General features: G+C 45.3%; 1 protein-coding gene across 8 annotated transcripts in view; it reads left to right on the top strand.

Moving 5' to 3' along the window:
• The window catches only part of LOC138733828 (CBP80/20-dependent translation initiation factor-like), a 259,905-nt gene that overhangs the window by 55,860 nt on the left and 181,711 nt on the right, over nt 1-22,334 (top strand). For 7 of the 8 annotated variants that reach the window (XM_069881324.1, XM_069881318.1, XM_069881322.1 and 4 more), the window contains exons 2-3: nt 14,048-14,260; nt 19,434-19,517. In XM_069881324.1, coding sequence (XP_069737425.1) covers nt 14,081-14,260; nt 19,434-19,517 — 264 coding nt within the window. In that variant the 5' untranslated portion in view covers nt 14,048-14,080. The remainder of the gene's footprint in view (nt 1-14,047; nt 14,261-19,433; nt 19,518-22,334) is intronic. The other variant, XM_069881323.1, reaches the window with a different exon arrangement.

Below are 22,334 nucleotides of genomic sequence, written 5' to 3'. Positions count from 1 at the left end.
TTGAAACAGGCATGAACCGTATATGGCATTTATAGACAGACTGAAGGATGCGTTCAACAAGCAGGTAGACAACTGAGCAGTTACAGAAGCCTTAATTTTGCAATCAGCAATAAAAAATCCAAATGACAGATGTAGAAAGATATGGCACAGTCTGGAAAATCCTACAACAACACCTGGGATCATTTACTTATCAAGCACAGCTGGTAGCTGCTGCCCTGACTGTAAACTGGGACAGAAAGACGTTCTGTTATAGATGCAGCAAGGAGAGACATTTTAAAAGAGACTGCCACATGCAATGCCAGGAGAGAGGGCCTAAAATCTGCCCTTGGTGTGGAAAGGGTAAACATTTTTCCAGTTGGTGTAGATCAAAATGGGATAAGAACAGGAGAGTATTGTCAGAAAACCAGGAGCAAAGCATGGTTCGGAGGTGTGTACTGACACAGATGCCTCCATGGCAAGCAGCAGCTCTCATCTCAGAGCAAGAACCAGAGGCAGCACCGAGATGGATGTGATCGCCACCATTGCAGTAGTGCTGCAATCGTCCGCAGTTCACACAATACCACGGAACGTAAAAGGACCATTGAGAGGTGGCTTTACTGCCTTGTAATTAGAATGATTATCAATAATTCATTTGGGAATCTTTGTTTTACCTGGGGTCATAGATGCAGGCTTTACTGGAATAATTTAAGCAAGGGTATGGACACTGTCTCCATTAGTGTTATGGACAAAATCTCCACTAGTATTAATACCAAAGGATAACCAGATAGTAAAATTAATTTCGTCCAAAGCAGCTGTGTTCCAAGCTGACTCTATAGAGCGTGGCTCACAGGGCTTTGGGTCCACGAGAATCCTTGAAATACATTTGGTTTAGTCCCTACAAACTCAGCGTCCTATGTTGAAGGGCACATTAAGTTTTAAAAAAGGGGGAAAGCCAGAATACCTTAAAATGGCTGTAATGCAACCCTTTGTTGTGCACGTTCCACTAATCTTAGGGGAAGAGATGTGTTAAGTGCAATGGGAATAAGCGTTGGAACTATGAATGAGTGAAAAATTGGGTGCATTGCAAAATTTAGTGGAGGAGCAAATAGATCAAGGGCATATAGTCCCAATTAATAGTCCTTGGAACACAGCTGTATTTGTGATAAAAAGAAATCTGAAAAATGGCATTTATTACATGACTTTTCTAGACAAACTACAAGAGGCCTTAAATAAACAGGCAGGCAATATCACTGCTAGATAAGTTTTGCTTAAACAATTAGCCTTAGAGAATGCAAAAATGGACTTAGTGCACTGTTAATTGCATGATGACCTGTTACAAAGATTGCTTGTTTTACCAGAATTGACTGATGCCGATTTTATGAGAGCAATGCAAGTAATAGCTTGGATGCCTGTGCCTCCTGACTTTATAGCAAAGGGCACTAGAATCACTGAGCTGATTTGTTTTCCAGCAATTGTACCCCATGCAGGAAATCGCATACAGGGAGACAGAGGCTTTGGCTCAACTGACCAGTCTGTGATTCTATGAACACAGAAACTACAAAAATCATGAACCTGCAAAGTACAACACTCACAGAGCAATGAAAAACAATACCTACCAGAACTGAAATAGTTGTTCTGTTATTATCGAGTAGTCATAACCAACATTATATGGATGCATTGAGCTAGCTTTGAAATGAGCGGTCATTGGTGTGCGCGTTTGAAGCGCTTCAAATGTTTGTAAGACTTACAAATTGGTTTTGATTAATCTTGGAAACATATCTCTGGGACCTTTCAATCTCAAATGAAAGGCTTCAGAAGGAAAGAGAGAGAGAGAAAAAAAAATGGAAACAGACCAGCCTTGCAGCTGTATGTGTGTGCGTTCCACCCCCCTTCTCCTTCCTTTCTAAGTTTTTTTCCTTTTTAGCTTTGCAGAAGTCCAGAGGAGTTAACGGTGTTATCTCTCTAGGGGAATGCCAATTTGTGAGAACACTCTGCATTCCAGTGTCCCTCATCAGATCAGCAACTGCTGGGCCCTAGCGCAGACAACCTTTAGGGATATTGAGCCAATGATAGAGGAAAATTCAAAAGATTCATTACAAATTATTGAGTAGATATTTTTGCCACACCAACCCCAAAAAGCAATAGTAACCAGACTCGAAATGATTACAATGATAATCACCAAGGGAAGGAAAAGAAGTGTTCAGTTATTAGGCCAAGACCTGATTATCAATTATATTCCAATGACAAAGGAATATGTTAAGTGGTGCATGGCAAATAGTTTGCATTTACAGGTAGCTCTAACAGATTATCCAGGAAGTATTGATATCCACTTACTGAGTCATAAATTGTTTTCCTCTCTGCAAATATTACAAATAGAACAGAAGACCTTATATAGAAAGTGACCGGTTGATGGCCCTATGGTATTTACTGAGGGCTCAGGAAAAACAGGAAAAGTGGTACTAACGTGGAAAGAAAATGGATAGTGGGCAAATAAGGTGTATATAATAGAAGGACAGGCGATAGTAGAACGAGCCGATCAGACACTAAAAAATGTTATTAAAACAAAAAGGGGGAATGAATGATGAAACATCACAGAACAGATTAGGGAAGGCACGCTATGTGTTGAATTACTTAAATGTGCAGGAAGATCAGGGAGTGGAGCAATCTCCTATAGTAAGGCATTTTTTGTCTTTGCAAACAGAGGGTCAGCAGCTCAAAAAGGAAGGAGCCAAGGTGTTATTAAAATCTTTGGAATCAGGCTGATGGGAAGGACCAGGTCAAGGATATGCTTGTGTTTCCACAGGTCAAGGACCCAAGTGGATGCCAGCGTGGTGTGTCCGTCCGTATCTAAGCAGAGACAGCAATTATGACCACGATACTAATATGGACAGCAATAATGCTGGGGCTATATCAGCACTCATGGACGGGGCAAAGAAGCTTGAAGATGAATGATGACTGAAAAAAAAACAAACCCAAACTTGTTATAAAGGATTCTTAAGTCAGAAAGCTAGGTAAGGGCCTTAATCAAAATCATTTTTATAATCAAGAAGGGGGAAATGTAGGCATAAAGATTCCAGTATTGCGTGTATGCTGGGGCAAACGGCCGATGCCTTGGTGTACCTGCGATATTAGCAGCAAGCGCAGAACAAACGGCCGATGTTCTCATGCTTGCTAGCTTGTTGAGACCTTCGAATCTTTATGAAGACCCGCGGGATAATAGGAAAGGAATGCACTAGGTGGAAAACATTAATATAAGGGGCACATCTGCGGAAAACGGGGGGGTTGTGCTCTGTCGCTGCACTGCAGGATTCTCATGGGTGGAAATTCACTGGGATAGCTGTTACTGGATACAGAGGCACTATATAAGGTCGTTCTTGATTGTCATCCCCATCGACGAGGTCCGTGCCTTAATTGCTACAAGGTTGGGGAAGACTTCAGGCGATCTCTTGTCCAATCACTTGCCCAAAGCAAGATTAGCATCAAGTTTGGATATTACCCCATTTTTGTAGTGGTCAGGTACATGTGCTCCTAATCATGAACCCCAGTATATGAAGGTATGTGGTCAGAAAGGGAATTCAAAAACAAATTCAGAAAACCCAGAGCTGATTGCTACTAGGGAGTGCCAGGAGATGCCACAAAATCAAGATGTTCCTCTGTTTGTTGAACCTCTTTATTGACACCTTCTGTTGGGTTATGGTGGCATATTGGCAGTGGCCCCAGAACAGCTGGCACACTGGGATGCCCACATTGGGCAGCCAGTTTCTGTGTCATTACGTGATTCGCACCAACTTGGTGCAGACTAAGCATATAAAGAAGGTTACAGAACATGACTTATTAATCTTTTATCATATTATAAGGGTTGGATGTCAACCCACTCGCTCTTCATGCCTGGACATTTACTCTAGAGATCTTTGTGTACAATGATGATCCTATCCCAGGTGTATCTGATCACTGTTAAACATAGGGGAGGTTTTTTTTTCCTTCTAAGTTCTGGTTTCCTTTAGAGAGAGGTGAAGGTACTGTAAGATGACTTGGGTTTAGTTTCCTACTAGAAACCCATAAATATCTTGAATACATGATTTATGCTCATTTGCTGGACTTGGTGACTTCTGACAAACTCATTCCCTTCCAGTCTACTGTCTCTCCTGTTGCTAATCAGCAAAATGCTGCTTGGGCATGAGGCGAGCACTCCAAAACTGGAGTCGTGTGTGTGTGTGTGTGTGTTAGTCTTTGCTCTGTTTTATGCTTTGCCATGGGTATTCAAGGGGGAGCATCACCAGGGCAATGTCCTGGGCTTTATTTCCTCCAGTGCCACCTTCAATAAGAAATAAAATAGCCAAAAAGCATTGGTTTTGTGTTGTGTGGCCACAGGGGATGGAGGATACCCTCTGACTCCACTTGCTCCATCCCAAGTGATGCTACCTGTATCAGCTGTTCCCTGCCTCACGTAATCACCTCCCAATGCCATCATGCCTTCCAGGGATCGTTACAGCCACCTATTCTCCCAGCTCTTTCTTTAGCTTTCTATTTAATAATTGCTGCTTTCCATTTGGTAATTGGCATTAATTAGCTAAAAGAGGAGAAGCATGCCCTCCTCCAGGGCTCCACACACTCTGGGGCTTCTCTGGTTTGTTTTCTTGTCTATTTTTTTTCTTTCTCCTTTTTAATATGCCACATTATTTTTGTTCAGGAGCTAATTGTGTGATATTGATGTACATAACAAGCATTTTTGACAATCCAGACATATTTGGGAATGATTCCTTGAGCAGATGGAATCCTTAGGCCAGAACCGCTCGGTCTCGGCAATTTCCAAATGAAGCCACAATTAATCATAGAATCATAGAATCATAGAATACTTTGGATTGGAACAGACCTTAAAGATCATCTAGTTCCAAACCCCCTGCCATGGGCAGGGACACGACCCACTAGATCAGGCTGCCCAAGGCCCCATCCAACCTGGCCTTAAAAACCTCCAGGGATGGGGCAGCCACAACTTCCTTGGGCAACCTGTTCCAGTGCCTCACCACTGTCATAGTGAAGAAATTCTTCCTTATGTCTAGTCTAAATCTGCTCTTCTCCAGTTTACATCCATTGCCCCTAGTCCTATCACTACAAGCCTTTGTGAACAGTCCCTCCACAGCTTTCTTGGAGCCCCCTTCAGGTATTGGAAGGTTGCTATAAGATCTCCTCAGAGCCTTCTCTTCTCCAGGCTGAACAAATACAACTCTCTCAGCCTGTCTTCATATGGGAGGTGCTAGCTCTCTGATCATCTTCATGGCCCTCCTTTGGACCCGTTCCAATAGTTCCATATCCTTCTTATGTTGAGGATTCCAGAAATGGACACGATACTGCAGATGAAGTCTCACAAGAGAGGAATAGAGGGGCAGAATCACCTCCCTTGACCTGCTGGCCACGCTTCATTTGATGCAGCCCAGGATACAGTTGGCTTTCTGGGCTGTGAGCGCACATTTCCGGCTCATGTTGAGCTTCTCATTGACCAGCACCCCCAAGTCCTTCTCTGCAGGGCTGCTCTCAATCATATCATCCCTCATCCTGTACTGAAATTGGGAATTGCCTCAACCCAGGTGTAGGACCTTGCACTTGGCCTTCTTGAACCTCATGAGATTCACACAGGCTCACTTCTTGAGCTTGTACGGGTCCCTCTGGATGACATCCTGTCCTTCCGGTGTGGCAACTGCACCACTCAGCTTAGTGTCATCTGCAAACGTGCTGAGGGTGCAAAAGTAACAGATGAGAAATAGTTCTGGAGCTGGAAATTACACATGCTGGGAACAGATATTTGTTTTTCTTCTTCCAGATTTTATGTGACTCACTCCAAACTTCATAACTTTATATTTGTCTCAAAACAGACTGTAAATGCCAGTTCCCGGTGAAGGAGAGGGTGAGGGATGACGTCTCGACATCCTGCAATGTGGTGGGAGTGCCTGTGTCTTCTTCCCGCTAACTACAGGGAAAAAGTATGGGTCTTACTGCAAGACACAGGTCCAGAGCTTAATTCATGTGCAAAAATGCCCAGCCCAAGTATAGGAGTTGATGGTTTCTTTTAAGGTGTGAGTGGCATTCAGCCATGGAGAAATAGGAAGGAGGAGAGGGGTTGGTCCAAGCTCCCTCTGCAGTAATTAAGTGGGGGATGATGGGGATGCTGATCTTCTCCATCACTCACCCCAGCTTATCTGGATTGGGGATGTGGAGCTTGCAGTGAATTAGGAGCTATTGCCAAAGGAGGGGTGTCAGACCCCGAAAGTGATCTCATCTCCCACAGCAACAAGTCCCAGAGGTTTTATGTCACTTGAAAAATTCCAACGCTCCATTCCAACGCTAAGGACTGCCAGTATGTCACCACAGAGCAAGTGGAGGCGAGTACATGTGGTGACGGTAAGGATGAAACTGACACCGAGGTGTCAGTTATTCCAAGGACCATTCAATTGGGAATGAACACTATTCCCTTTATGAGGGCTGAAGGTTCGCCAGCCCAGCTGAAGTGCATTTACACCAATGCACGCAGCATGGGCAATAAGAAGGAGGAGTTGGAAGCTGTTGTAGGGCAAGGAGAATAAGATGCCATCATGGAAACGTGGTGGGATGACTCGTATAACTGGAGTGCAGCTATGGTGGGGTATAAACTTTTCAGGCAGGACAGGAAGGGTAGGAGAGGAGGCGGGGTAGCCCTCTATGTTAGAGAGTGCTTTGATACCCTCATGCTCAGTTATGGTGATGATGGGATCGAGTGCCTGTGGGTTAATGTGGTGTATTAACAGACACACACGGACTCTGCTTTCATTTCAAGACAAGACCAAGTTTATTGTTACAAGCTCATCTTTATACCTTAGTGAAATGTCAACAACAGTCCTGCAAGTCCTTCATAAAAATTTCCACAGCTGCTGTTCTCCGTCCCAGCTCCTCGTGACCATTGTTATTGTTTCTATGCCTTCTTGGTTTTGCCACTGATGTTGAATTTTCTCATGCTGGAGGCTCGCTGGTTATCAAAGCTCTCTTCACTCTTATCTCCAGAGGCTCAGCAGCATTCATGGTCATTTTTTTGGTCAGCATCTATTCTGACATCTCCCCCTTTTTTGATCTCATGAACTACTCATATTTGTATTAACACTCTATCAATCAAGCTCTGCACTAATTTGATTAAGCAAGGCACACAAATCAATATGCTAGAAAAAAATCAAGTAAAATCATAAAACCTATCATGACTAATTTTATAATCCAAGGTCCAATTCCAACAAAAAGTCCTGCACATTTATTCCATTCATTCTATATTTGCAATTTTTCTGTTAAATCTTCTAAGGTGTTAATACTTTAATGTATAAATTCTGAATGGTCTGATAAATATGTCAAAACACTAGATAAAGCTGCCAATGGGGCATTTGTTTGATGACGCTGAGCCAAAGTGTGGTTTAAAATCACAGAAACATTCGGAGTTAATAATATGAATTTGCCTAATGTACGTGGGCCTCCTGAAATACAGGAAGGAATATCTGCCTATGCTCTGTCTCCTCAAATAAAATACAATTCTCTCGGTAATTGCAGGGAGATGTTGGATTTGGATATATCTGCAGATATGTAATTACATCATATAAAATCATTTCTACACACACTAAGTAAGGAATTAACATTTTATATGTGTTACATTTTTGCTTATATAAATAAAATATTTACTAAAATCTACTTTTATCACACCTAATAAAGAACATCATCTATCAGCAAACTTACTAAACAGGTGCTAAATGGATTGGTTGGAGTTCCTACCGACAAACACAATAAATCTTGCTGTGCCGCGTTGGCTAGGGTTACCCAGATGATTACTTGGGACTGTGCGGGGATCCACAGAATGGTGGTTGCTCAACACGAAATTCCCACAATTATTGCAATGCAGGTCGCACACATCTTGCTGGCATCCACTGCGGTCCCTGATCTCTAGAGACACAAGCATACCCTCGCCCCCACGTTATTAATGGCCATGGACCTTCCCATTGTCTCGTTTCTAAGTTACAGAATCACAGAATCACAGAATAACCAGGTTGGAAGAGACCCACCGGATCATCGAGTCCAACCATTCCTATCAAACACTAAACCATATCCCTCAGCACCTCGTCCACCCGTGCCTTAAACACCTCCAGGGAAGGTGACTCAACCACCTCCCTGGGCAGCCTGTTCCAGTGCCCAATGACCCTTTCTGTGAAGAATTTTTTCCTAATATCCAGCCTAAACCTCCCCTGGCGGAGCTTGAGGCCATTCCCTCTTGTCCTGTCCCCTGTCACTTGGGAGAAGAGGCCAGCACCCTCCTCTCTACAACGTCCTTTCAGGTAGTTGTAGAGAGCAATGAGGTCTCCCCTCAGCCTCCTCTTCTCCAGGCTAAACAACCCCAGCTCTCTCAGCCGTTCCTCGCAAGACCTACTCTCCAGCCCCCTCACCAGCTTTCTTGCTCTTCTCTGGACTCGTTCCAGAGCCTCAACATCCTTCTTGTGGTGAGGGGCCCAGAACTGAACACAGGATTTGAGGAGCGGTCTCACCAGTGCCGAGTACAGAGGGAGAATAACCTCCCTGGACCTGCTGGTCACGCCTTTCCTGATACAAGCCAAGATGCTATTGGCCTTCTTGGCCACCTGGGCACACTGCTGGCTCATGTTCAGTCGGTTGTCAACCAACACCCCCAGGTCCCTCTCCTCCAGGCAGCTTTCTAGACAGACTTCTCCTAGTCTGTAGCACTGCATAGGGTTGTTGTGCCCCAAGTGCAGGACCCAGAATTTGGCCTTGTTAAACCTCATGCCATTGGACTCTGCCCAGCGGTCCAGCCTGTTCAGATCCCTTTGCAGAGCCTCCCTACCATCCAGCAGATCGACACTTCCATCCAGCTTAGTGTCATCCGCAAACTTGCTAAGGGTGCACTCGATGCCTTCATCCAGGACATTGATAAAGACATTGAACAGGGCTGGACCCAGCACTGAGCCCTGGGGAACCCCACTGGTAACTGGCCTCCAGCTGGATTTTACACCATTTCCCACCACTCTCTGGGCCCGGCCATCCAACCAGTTTTCCACCCAGGAGAGTGTGCGCCTGTCCAGGCCAGAGGCTGACAGTTTCTCAAGCAGAATGCTGGGAGAAACTGTGTCAAAGGTGTTCCTGCAGTCCAGGAAGACCACATCCACAGCCTTCCCCTCATCCAGCAGCCGAGTCACTTGGTCATAGGAGGCGATCAGGTTAGTTTGGCAAGACCTGCCTTTTGTGAACCCGTGTTGACTGGGCCTGATCACCTGGTTCTCTTGCATGTGCTTCATGGTAGCACTCAAGATCACCTGCTCCATGACTTTCCCTGGCACTGAGGTCAGACTGACAGGCCTGTAGTTCCCTGGATCCTCCCTGCGACCCTTACGTATCATTACTTTAGCTTTACTCATGTTATCATATGATTTCGTGATAAAATGTCGCTCTATCGGGGGAATGTTGTCTTGGCAACGATTTAAATTTAGAACATACATAGCTTTTAATAGTCTCTCTTGAGGGGCATATCCCACGCTCACGCTTTTTTGTTTTAACAACATATTTTTTAATGTACCATGAGCTCGTTCAACTATGGCTTGCCCTGTCGGTGAGTGAGGAATGCCCGTGACATGTGTGATTCCCCATTGCTGAAAAAAGGATTTTGTTATATTAGAAACATATCCTGGGCCATTGTCTGTTTTTACTGGTTTTGGCACCCCCAAAATAGCAATTGCATTTTGCTCGTTCCCCCATATGTGCGGAGGCAACAAAGCAGGTAGTCATGGTGTCAATTGACACATGTACACATTTTAGATGTCCAAACTCGGGGATGTGTGTTACATCAGTTTGCCATATTTCAAGTGGACCCAATCCACGAGGATTTACACCGTCAAAAGTAGCATTTGGGATTAATTGACAATCAGGGCACATCTGTACAATTTGTCAAGCTTGCTCATGAGTTAACTGAAACATTTTCCTAAGGGCTGTACTACCTTGGTGATAAAAATCATGTGACATATATGCTTGTTGTAATGTATCTGGAATGATTACAGGGGCTGCCAGAGCATCAGCTCGGCGATTGCCTTCAACCAAATATCCTGGTAAATTTGTATGAGTACGTACATGCATTATAAAGTAAGGTTCGTGTCGATTGTCTAACAGATATTTCAATTCCTTTCAAAAAACATATAGCTGTCCATTGTCTACATACTTTAAATAGGCATTCTCCAAGCATGAAACAATGCCAACAACAGAGGCCACTACCGGACCGTGCTCCTCATGCAGCCTCCGTTCCGACCCCATACGGGCACCATTTGTGGCGTATTAACAGGCACGGACTCTGCTTTCATTTCAAGCTGAGACCAAGTTTATTGTTACAAGCTCATCTTTATACCTTAGTGAAATGTCAACAACAGTCCTGCAAGTCCTTCATAAAAATCTCCACAGCTGTTCTTCTCCTTCCCAGCTCCTCGTTATCACTGTTATTGTTTCTGTGCCTTCATGTTTCTGCCACTGATGTTGATTCTTCTCAGGCTGGAGGCAAGCTGGTTATCAAAGCTCTCTGCACTCTATCTCCAGAGGCTCAGCAGCACTCATGGTCATTTTTGCTCAGCTTCTATTCTGACAGGTAAAAATCAGAGGAGCCCACAAGAAGGTAGATATTGTGATGGCAGTCTGTTATAGACCACTCAGCCAAGAAGAAGCAGCTTTCATGAAAGGCAGGTCTTGCCAAACTAACCTGATTGCTTCTGGGCACTTTCTGATTGGGCACTGGCAGAGGCTGCCCAGGGAGGTGGTTGAATCACCTTCCCTGGAGGTGTTTAAGGGACGGGTGGGTGAGCTGCTGAGGGGCATGGTTTAGTGACTGATAGGAATGGTTGGACTCGATGATCCTGTGGGTCTTTTCCAACCTTGTGATTCTGTGAAAAAATACTTAGTTTTGGTGGCTCTTCTTGTACTTCCTTCTGTGGGTTCAGCCCATGTTTGCAAACTAAGTGTCTCCTGCTTGGGTTAGTACCTCAAGAAGAGACCTCCCAGGAAACACAGCAGTGATGTGTTCAACCTGCAGTGCTTCCCTCAATGGCAATTGCCCATCCCAGCCATGCTGGTCCTCGATTTGAACATGCACACATGAAATCTTAGGTTTCCTCAGAGCATCAAGTTTATTGTGTGTGCATGGAGCAGTGATTCAGCATTGTACAGTAGCCTGATGCATGCTGAAGTGTGGGTCTTGCAGAGTGTCATCTGCAGGTGTTTGCAGATGGAACCTGCGCTTTGGGATGCTTGTAAACCTAAGTCTTTTTTGAAGAAGCATCCATGGCTGCTTTCATCAAGGTGAAGGTCTCCTGGTGCTGTTTCCATCTCAGGAGACCACAGGAAGACCTCTCCATGACTTTTGCTTTCCTGTGGAGTGTACATTTCATTTCTGTCCTTGGTGATCGTGTAGTTTGTGGACCTGCCCCTTTTCTTTGCCAGAGAAGGTGGCATTTCAGTGACATGAAGGGCGTGTCCTGTCTGTTGCTGGAAAACAATGTTGGCCGACTTTCAAAGAAGTGTGTTATCTGGGATAGATGCACTGGGTAGGTGCACATATTGATCACAGTAGCATCCACCTGAACATTATTAGAGCTGTCCTTACTTGCAATGCTGCATTTAAAGTTTTATCAGCTTTTCTTCATTAGATGCACATCTTTATATGTTCTAGATGTTAGCTATTGACACCTTCTGTGTTCATTCCCTGGTTAAGGGACAAGTGCAGGATTTACTAAGTTTTTTACTTCACTACATGGATCAGAAGAGGTGAAGGTGGTTTGAGTTCAGTTTCTTGCATCAGTTCAAGAGATGCTGTATCTGTTCTCATGCATTGGTTTTGGGAATGGGCTAGGGATGTAGAGGGATCTAGCTTTGTTTTGCAGCAGAGCACTTAATTCCTTGATGATCTGCTCCCTAAACAAGACTATTCTTTATAGGGTTTGCAGCCTAAGCCCCTGGATAATGGCTTCTTACTCTGCCAACCATAATCTACGTATACATATTTAGGAGATGGCTGTGCTCCTGGAGCAGAAACCGGAGGGAGGGGTTACCTGGGCTGTCAGGATGCTTGGGTAGCTGAATCAAGCCTTAAAGCCAATAATTTAAATTGTATACACATTTGTTTTGTTTGCATTTGCACAGCCTTCTCCTTTCTCCTCTGCTCTGTATTTTGACTTTAACCAGTAAGATGTTAAAAACCTACATACAGAACATTTAGTGATTCAGGCTCCCATCTCCAAAGGTTTGTGTCTTGGCTGGATTATCTGCTGGTTTCCCAGAGTCAGATTGCATCCTGAAAATGCTTTATCTTAAAAGCATCATAAAGCCCCTGTCTTCTACAGAGCCATTCTCCTGCAGAGCTCACAGTAGCTGGTCAGGTGAGCAAGGGTTTTGTCCTCCTGGAAGTACTGCCCCCTCAGAGCTTGGAAAGGACCTCTTCATGTTGCTCCAGCCAGCAAAATCATGGATCCACGGTGCTTGGTGGTCTGGTGGAGCAGGACTGGGTTTGGGAGAAGAAGCACTCATGTCTGGTCAAAATCAATGTGGGCTTGGAGGTGATACTTTTGCTGTGGCAGGGGCTCAGGGCTGTGCTGGCTCAGAGCTCAGCCAGAGGGATAGCATTGTTTCTTCTGTGGTTGCCAGCCAACTGGTTGATGCAGAACATGCTTTGTTGTTTTGCAGGGTTTTCCCTTTTTTTGCTCTTTCTAATCCATTTTTTATCAAGGAGAGGTTTTTAAAATAGATTCTGGTGTGATTTCTGTTTCATGTTGTCACAACTTGGACCCACGAGCCACACGCTCATGTCCGGCCCTGACTGGGGTAATTGGATTCGTTTGTCTGTGTGGCGATCCGGAGGCCAATAAGGTCACTCCCAGGGTGAATATCAAATCAGGATTTATTTCTGCTTCCGGCAAACATAAACACGCCAAGATACTGGGGCGCACAACAAAGACACGGGGGGGGGGGGGGTTAAACCACCCGAAGTTACAGAAATGAATCCCTGAAAACAACCCAAGTCCCTCGGATCTGATCCAACATGCACACCATGAGGTAATAGGAGAAATACAGAGAGAAAGAGAGAGAGGAAAGAAATCACCACATCGAGGGCAGCAGATGATCTCGGGAACACGTGTTCGCAGTAGCAGCTTTTTCCAGGCCGCGTGGTCTGATTGAAGTGTATGAGCGAGAGTGAGCATGGAGGTGAGAGCAAGACTGCCCCCCCTGCTTCCTTGAGAGTCCTTTTATAAGGCCAGCCCAACCCCCCCCCCCATCTCCACATGTCTTTTTGGCGGTCCCGGAAGCGAGCAGGTGGGGGGGAGGTAGCGGGGGCAGCAGCCACGGCTGCATCCCCTCCCCCCACCGAAGCCAGCTCTGGGGCCCGACTTCACCCAAGCAAGGGAGAGCTGTGCCTGCTCCTGCACTGCCCTTTTGCTGAACCTCGGCACTACAGACAAGCTGGTGCTACAAGTGGGTAGTCCTCCGACAAAATGTTGAAGGCAAAGAGATAAACATAGTCTGACTTTACACATGTCCACGTTCAAACCTCCTCACTGGACCATTTACAGTTGCACCATTGACTCAGTATCATTTACTGCTGCCATCCTAAAGAAGCTTTTCAGTTATCCTCTTCTTCACACCTCTGTCCGTCATCTCCAGCTTATCACCCTTATCCAGCACAGCTAATGCTGTGGGCTTTTTAACTTAAGCTTTTTAGTTGTTTTTTTGTCTTGTGCATGTGTCTGGAGGTTTTCAGTAGTTTGGATTTTAAGAAGGAGGATAGACAAAATGTCTGTTGTTGTCCTTATATGTAGGAATATTACAGTAATGGGACTATTATTTGTTTGTGCACACATGGATACTCTAAATGTGGCAACCTAAGTTTATTCTAAATGTTATTGGAAATGCAGATGTACAGGAAAAGGTATTCTCCTGTGATTAGCAGTACACTTTGGCTGTTGTTTTTTTAACATTTTTATAATTACTGGGAAATCAGTTCTTGCCTTTTTGTATTTTGATTTCTTAGGCCCCCTCCGTACTCTTCATCTCTCCTGAAGGGATGGAGAACTCGTCAGTGGCATCAGCCTCCTCAGAGGCAGGGAGCAGCCGCTCTCAGGAGATTGAGGAGCTGGAGCGTTTCATCGACAGCTATATCCTGGAGTACCAGGTCCAGGGGCTGCTGACGGATAAAATAGAAGGGGATGGCGTGAGCGAGAAGACACAGTCCCACATATCACAGGTGGGCAAAGGGCACACAGCATGAGGTGGGAGAGGGGCTGGGGGGCACCATTGGCTTGTTGCCTGTGTTGGGGATGCTTATCCAGCTGAAGCAGCTTTTCAAGCATTGGACTATAAAGTGGGACATGATAAAAGACTGGATTTGGGGCAGCTTGCTTGTTCAGCCAGATATGAGGTCTCCAACCAGTTGGTAGAGGTCTTGTTTTCCCACGTTTCCTCAAGGTGCATGTCCTGAAGCTTTTTGGCTTTTCCGAGGTTCATATTTATAAATGAAAGACATTTCATTTGTAAAGAAGGATGCCTCTCTCCATTCCAAACAGCATACTGCTTTGCCAGGGTGGAAAAATCCTGGAGGGACTGGGAAGAGCTGCAGGTGCTGCAGTGGGGGTATGCTCAGTAGTGAGATGTGCTCCTGCCTGTATGCACAGGGATGTTCATGAAACAACAACACTAGAAGGTCAATCAAAAGCCCCAAATGCTCCCCAAAAGTGTGTGTTTTGTGGATATTTTAATATGTGTAATAATCTGTTTGCTTGCTTCATGGTTATTATGCCAGAGAAGGAAATTGCTGTATTTCAGAGGATGGGAATACCCAGCAAACAGGGGGATGGTTTCAGTGAGGATATGGTTTGGTGTTGTCATTAGGAATAACATGGTCCTAGTTAGGTTTGTTCCTAAAATGGACATTTTAGGTCCAACACAAAGAGAAATGAAACCTCCTGAACTGTTGTTTGGAAGGGAATAATTTGTATTTTGGTGCCACAGTGTCCCAGATGTGCTGAAGATGTGAACCATCGAAGGGATAAGGAGCCTGCAGTGCAGGGAGCAGTGAGCTCTGGTCCATGCCCCTGGGCTTGTAAGGCTGCTGTGGTCCTTCATTTCTGATAGAAATGCTTTTCTACCCCGCAGGACTCACAGTAGGATAAAATACTTAGGTTAGAGACCACTTACATATTGGTTATGGGGATGAAATAAGAATAAGACTGAAGGGTCATAAGGGTAAGGATATGGCCATCAGATAGCTGTGATATGTTTGAGCTGCTGGAAGAGTCTGCTGGTCTGATTTGGGTCTTTGTCTCTTTATATGAGGTGCAAGGGAGACTGATTCGGAGCAGAGATCCACAAACCACTTCACATTAAGCCTGAATGTTAGCTTAACAGCTAGTGAGACTGCTTGGCAAAGCCAAGCTGGGGGTATGATGATGGTAAGGACCGAGGCCAGGCTGGGTTTGTCTAGGACCACCACCTCCTCCAGCACACAGAGAAAGTTTGTTGCAGATCATCTTGTCACTCATTTCACACTCAAGTCTATTAATTGGTTACAAATGAAGCCCTACTTCCCTAGAGCTTTATTTTGCCTTTAAATTGGGAGGAACAGTTTGGATAGCGAGGGCAAGGCACCCTCTTGCCAGTTGCCAGAGGTGCCCTCTTTTCCTGTCCCCTGCCCCATGCACCTTGGTGAGGTTTGCAAAAGCCAATGTCCCTGAGTACAGCTGAGAGGACCTTTCTTTCCACTCTAGGAGTGAGGCTCATGAAGTTCAACAAGGACAGGTGCAAGGTCCTGCACCTGGGTCAGAATGATCCCCAGTATCAGCACAGAATGGAAGATAGATTGGTTGAGAGCAGCCCTGCAAAAAAGGACTTGGGGACACTGGTGGGTGACAAATTGGACATTAGCTGTCTATGTGTGCTCGCAGCCCAGAAAGCCAAGCGTATCCTGGATTGCATCACAAAAAGTGTGGCCAGCAGATCAAGGGAGTTAATTCTCCTCCTCTACTCCCAGAAAACCCACCTAGAAAACTGCATCCAGCTCTGGGGTCCCCTGTTCAAGAAAGACATGGACCTGTTGAAGTGGGTCCAGAGGAGGCCATGGAAATTGTCAGAGGGCTGGAGTACCTGGCCTGTGACGACAGGCTGAGAGAGTTGGGGTTGTTCAGCCTGGAGAAGAAAAGGCTCTGGGGAGACCTTATTGTGGTCTTTCAGTTATATAAAGGGGCTTATAAGAAAGGCTGAGAGAGACTTTTTACCGAGGCATTGGAGTGACAGGACAAGGGGCAATGATTTTAAACTGAAAAAGAGTAGATTTAGATTGGATTTAAGGAAGGAGTTTTTACTGTCAGGATGGTGAGGCACTGGAGGAGGTTGCCCTGAGAAGTCATGGATGCTCCATCCCTGGGGATGTTCAAGGACAGGTTGGATGGGGCTTTGAGCAACCTGATCTAGTGGAAGGTGTCCCTGCCCATGGCAAGGGGTGTGTGTGTGGAACTGCATGATCTTTAAAGGTTTCGTCCTACCAAAACCATTCTGTGATTCTGTATATGAAGAATCCCATCCTTATCTGCTATCAGCAGCATTTATCTGATTTATCTGAGCTCTGCAGGTTTGCTGGAGCTGAGGATTTGATCGAGAGATTTGGACCCTTTATATATTAGCTCAGTGTAAAGAAATTACCAATAAAAGGAACCTTTTTAAGAATAGATTTCACTGAAGAGATCTTTTACAATTTGAGGATCAAAGCTGTTAAAAGTGGGAGAAAATAAATCTAAAAATAAAGTCATCCAAAATATTTTATAGTGCATTTTTTTTAACCTAAGATTGGAAAATGTCTGTGTTTGAAGTGTCACTTTGGAGGGGCTTCAGGTCAAACAGGCAAGTTTGTTTTATTTAATGTGCCAAACTTAGAAATACTATTGAATTAGAGACAAATTAATATTCACAGTTTTACAACCACTTGCAGCCTGTCCACACCTCTGCCCATCTTCAGGACAAAAGCTGCTAATTCTTGTGGTAGCCCATGTACAATTTTTGCATTAAGATCCTTGGTTGGCCACAACCAAGTCCATTTTCCAGTTGTGAAAATGGGATTTTAACTTCCCTCAGTCACCTACCCTGAAAAATAGGAGCTGCTGGGGTTTTTTTTATGTCAGTGCTAGGCATATGCCTTTACAGTTCATCAGGTTTTATTTTAAAAGAAAAATGAATATTAATGAACAATCTGAACATTGAACCCTTTAATTAGAACCCTTTTAGAGGCATCTCAAGTTAAGTAGCTAAATGTGGTTGTGCCCTAGACCATTGCTGTCTAAGTTTAATTAGGTTTTCTATGTGAAACTCCAGCAAAATGCAGTATTTCATATTTTTCGGGCTGTATATAGGACAAGAAGTGAGAATGGGTTTTTACATAGGACACCTGTGTTACAACCCAAACTGGACCTGCTTTTATCAAGCCATGTCTTAAGGAATGTGTTAAGAAGGAATTATCCGTTGTCTCCCAAATATATTAATTTTCCTACCTTGTACCCTAAATTTACATATGAGATAATCAAGAATTTTTATTTCTGGATTTCTTTTATTGATCACTTCCTGTCAAAGCAAGTCATAAACACGCATGTATCCTGCAGTCGCTGGAGTAACCCTGGTGGAAGCCAGCCTGATTGAAGGTGGCATGTTCCCTCTTAATGAGAAATGAAGGAAAAAGGGTGGATTTATGGTAAACACACTGGACTGAGACCAAGAAAATTGGTTTTAACTGCAAGGTTCTTCTGGCAACTTTAACTTTGGGGAAGTTACTTAATCTCTCTGTGGTTCATTTCCTTGTGGCTGTAATAATGTTTTCCCTGCCTGATAGAGGATAAATGCACTCAGCCATGCCTGTGTGAGATGCTCAAATTGTACAACATCCCCACATAACTGCTCTCCATGCTGGAGGAAGGAAGGAAGGAACAGCACATTGTACACTCCTCCATCTTCCACGCCACTCACAGGGGAGCTGAAACCATCACCAGTCTAGAGAATCCTAAAGTGTGGATGTTCCCATGGTGAGGGCGTCTCCATCCTTGCTCCCACCAGAAAAAAAGAGGCAAAATGCAATTTCCTTCAGCTGTGGACATAATAACTGGTGAACTGTACTTTGAGAGACCTTTCCAAGCACATGGTCTGCACTCAAAATTGTTAAAGGAGATATGCATAGGTCTTGCAGAAGGTTCTCAAGCATGATAGCATCGTGAGCTTCTTCAGGTAAGTAAACAGAGGTGGCAGGAGAGCAATGGGCAGCTTGTTAATGAGCTTATTAAGGGTAAGGCTGAGGTCTCCCATCTGGTTGAGCTAGCACAGGCAGGGATCTCATGCAGTTCTAGTGGCGGCTTTTATTCTTATTTTGTGGCCTCATCTGTACCTATCAAGAAGCTCTCAGGTAGTTGCTGTTTGTACAGAACTGAATTTTCATTTTTTTCTTGGTACATCAGTCTTGATGATGGCATCCAAGCGGTGGGTATCTCTGGAGCAGCCAAGTGCTTCCAGGATGAAAGACCTCAGAAATGGGGCTGGTCACCAAGGTTCAGTCTCAACTTTGTTGGGGGACAACAAAATTACTTTAGGATTAAGCAGCATCTTTTTTTTTTTCCTTTATTATTTTATTTTTTTTCCCCAGTATGATGCAACCCTTCATTTCCTGGGGGGGACTCCAAATTGAATTATGTCGGTGGAGCTGTCTTGCTGTCAGACCTTGGGGGAAACAGCAGGTCATATTCTAGAGCTACTAGCCTCCACCATGGGGTGTGCCATCCTGCTGACCTAACCAGCTTGTGATTCCCTATAGCTGGGAAGTCTTTTGATGCCCATGTACTTCACCATGGGGCAAAGCTGGTGTGACAGCAGGGCTACCATCCCGGCTGCACATCGCTGCTGTGGCATACAGCAGTGGCCAAACCTGAAGCTTTGAGCTCTGTTTTGTTTAAAATAAAAACACAGGTTCTTGGCACCTCAGGACTCATCTCCTCTTGAAGTGAACAGAGTTTGGCAAAGCAGAAACTTCCCAACTTTCCAGGGAAGACTCCATGGAAAAGAGTAATCGAGTCAAGCTGTCCTGGTGCATAATACATGCCTGAGATACCAAATGCCTTTGGAATCTGCGAGGAAATGCTGAGGATGTTTTTTATTGCAAAGCATCATTTCAGGTGCCTTCCTGCAATTGTTCCTGCAACTTCCCTCTGCTCACCATCAGTGAGCCAAAGTCTTTGGGATCATCCTCAAAAAGGCCAAGGGGGGGGGCAGGGGCTGCATGCATACGGTGATGCCTGTGGCCAGATTGTTTGCTGTGTGCTGTGGACTGACACAGCAGTTTCCCCAGACCAGCTATTATTTTGCACAATCCCTGTTTTTTATCCCTTTTACAGTGGACAACAGATTGTAGCGAGCAGCTTGATGGCAGCTGTTCCCCATTCCGAGGGAAGGGCTCATCGTCTCACAAACACAATCAGGTAAGGGTTGTATTTAGCTCTTCTTCACCAAACCTTTGCTTTTATTCTTGTACTGCCTCATCTGGCAGCACAGAGCCTGCCCACGCTGCCAGCTTTCCCTCTTCTGTGGAAGGAAACATGTTCCTCTGCTTGGCTGCTGAAAGCTCACTCCCACCAAAACCACGGGAGGTGAGCAACATCCCAACATGTGAATGGATGTTTTGACCAGGAACTTATTGCTCTGTGATAAAGGGGAAAAAATACAGTGTCCCATTTATTCCTGGAGAGCTCCTTATAGCTACCTGTATGAGGGACCTATTTGGAGCATCAAAGCTGACTTGGAAGTACGAGATGTACCTGAGATGAAGGAGCTTTGTGTAGCTGTGCTTCTTGGTTAGGTTATGTGCCTGCTGGGATAGTAGGTGCAACACAAGGGTGGTGTTGCAGGGAAGAGGATTAAATAGCTGAGAGTCTGAATTGGGTCTGCAGTGACAGAAGCCAGGTATGAGCTGGTTTTGGTGGTTATATGTGGTGTGAACATCAATGAAGAGTATCTACCAATTGCTGTTGGTATTGATGGAGGTGGTTGTCTCTCCTCTGTACGAGTGTCAGCATGAGAGAGGGTTGGTAAGGATGGAGGCATGGGTTTGACTGTTGTCACCTGTTTGAGGAGCTGCTGTGTCCCATCAGCCCTGTAAAAGCAGTGTTTGTCCAGAGATGAGACCGAGCCAGCTGCAGGAAAGGGTGAAGCAGCATTTGTAGTTGCTGTGGCTGATGGACGTCCCACCTGGAGAATGGGCTTCAGGCTAGTGGTTTTGGTGTTCTTGTCCTGCTTGATGTCTTCCAGGCTTCAGTCCCAGGTGCAAGATCCGTGAGAAGCAGCCTGGGACCCCCTTGCAGGGTGGTACAAGAGGCCATGCCAGTCTGAGCAGTGCATGCTGCAGCTCCTGCATCCCATTTTGGGCACCATTTCTTCCCACACAGAGCCATGCTGGAAACTGCTCGGCTGCAGGATGGGGACTCAAGCATCCCCTCACTGCCATGTGCCTGGATGCAAGGATGCTGCGAGCATGTATACAAACACCTTTACACAACAAAGTGTATTAGGTTTGTTTATAGATATCAGTGTGCAAAGACAGGACCACTAAATCATGGTTAAATCAAATATGCTTTATTGTTGTAATACACTTTATTGTTCAAATACACTATTATACCTTAACTTACTACACGTGGCAGAGTCAAGACCTGCTGGTTAAACTAAAGAAGAAGAGGGAACTACACAGGCAGTGCAAGCAGGGAAGGGTAACTTGGGACGTGTATAGGGATGCTGCCCAGTTATGTAGAGATGAAGTCAAGAAGGCCAAGGCGCAGCTGGAGCTGAACTTGGCAACAAGACCAACAAGAAGGGCTTCTACAGGTACATCAACCAAAAGAGGAAGGTCAAAGAGAACGTACCCCCACTGATGGTTAGAAATGGTGATCATGCATCAACAGACGAGGAGAAAGCTGAGGTACTTAACAATTCTTTTGCCTCTGTCTTCACCGATAACTGCTCTCCTCACCCATTCTGCGTTATGGGACAACAGGATGGTGACCAGAGGGATAAACCCCCTCCCACTGTAGAAGAAGATCAGGTTCGTGACCACCTGAAGAACCTGAATATTTATAAGTCTATGGGACCTGATGAGATGCATCCCAGAGTCCTGAGGGAATTGGCTGATGTGGTTGCCAAGCCATTCTACGTGATATTTGAAAAGTCATGGCAATCAGGAGAAGTCCCTGGTGACTGGAAGAAGGGTAACATTGTGCCCATTTTTAAAAAGGGCAGAAAAGACGACCCTGGGAACCACGAACCTGTCACCCTCACCGCTGTGCCTTGGAAGATCATGGAACAGATCCTCCAAGAAGCTCTGCTAATGCACATGTAGGACAGGGCCAAGTGCAAGGTCCTGCACCTGGGTTGGGGCAATCTGTGTTTTCAGTACACGACGGGGGATAATGTGATTGAGAGCTGCCCTGCAGAGAAGGACTTGGGGGTGCTGGTCCATGAGAAGCTTGGCATGAGCTGGCAGTGTGCGCTCACAGCCCAGAAGGCCAACTGTATCCTGGGCTGCATCAAAAGAAGTGTGGCCAGCAGGTCAAGGGAGGTGATTCTGCCCCTCTATTCCCCTCTTGTGAGACCTCATCTGGAGTATTGTGTCCAGTTTTGGAATCCTCAACATAAGAAGGATATGGAGCTGTTGGAGCAGGTCCAGAGGAGGGCTACAAGGATGATCCGAGGGCTGGAGCATCTTCCATATGAGGACAGACTGAGAGAGTTGGGCTTGTTCAGCCTGGAGAAGAGAAGGCTCAGAGGAGATCTTATAGCGACCTTCCAGTACCTGAAAGGAGCCTACAAGAAAGCTGGAGAGGGACTATTTATAAGGCTTGCAGTGATAGGACAAGGGTATAAACTGGAGAGGGGCAGATTTAGATTAGGTATTAGGAAGAATTTCTTCACCATGAGAGTAGTGAGACACTGGAACAGGTTACCAAGGGAGGTTGTGGATGCCTCATCCCTGGATGTTTTTAAAGCCCGGTTGGACGGGGCCTTGGGTAACTTGATCTAGTGCCATGTCCCTGCCCATGGCAGGGGGGTTGGAACTAGATGATCTTTAAGGTCCCTTCCAACCCTAACTATTCTATGATTCTACACCTAGCTGCATAGAAACTTATCAACTTACCGACTCATGAATTGGTGTCAATCACCGAGCAGGCAAAGGAGATGGAGCATGGTGCTCGGATGGTCAGAGTCAATAGGTACTGCACCTTCCAGGGCATCCCCCAATTCAAAAACAT

Source organism: Phaenicophaeus curvirostris (genome assembly GCF_032191515.1).
Source record: "Phaenicophaeus curvirostris isolate KB17595 chromosome W unlocalized genomic scaffold, BPBGC_Pcur_1.0 scaffold_35, whole genome shotgun sequence".
NCBI classification, from domain to species: Eukaryota; Metazoa; Chordata; class Aves; order Cuculiformes; family Cuculidae; genus Phaenicophaeus; species Phaenicophaeus curvirostris.
This window is presented reverse-complemented; position numbering and strand designations above follow the sequence as displayed.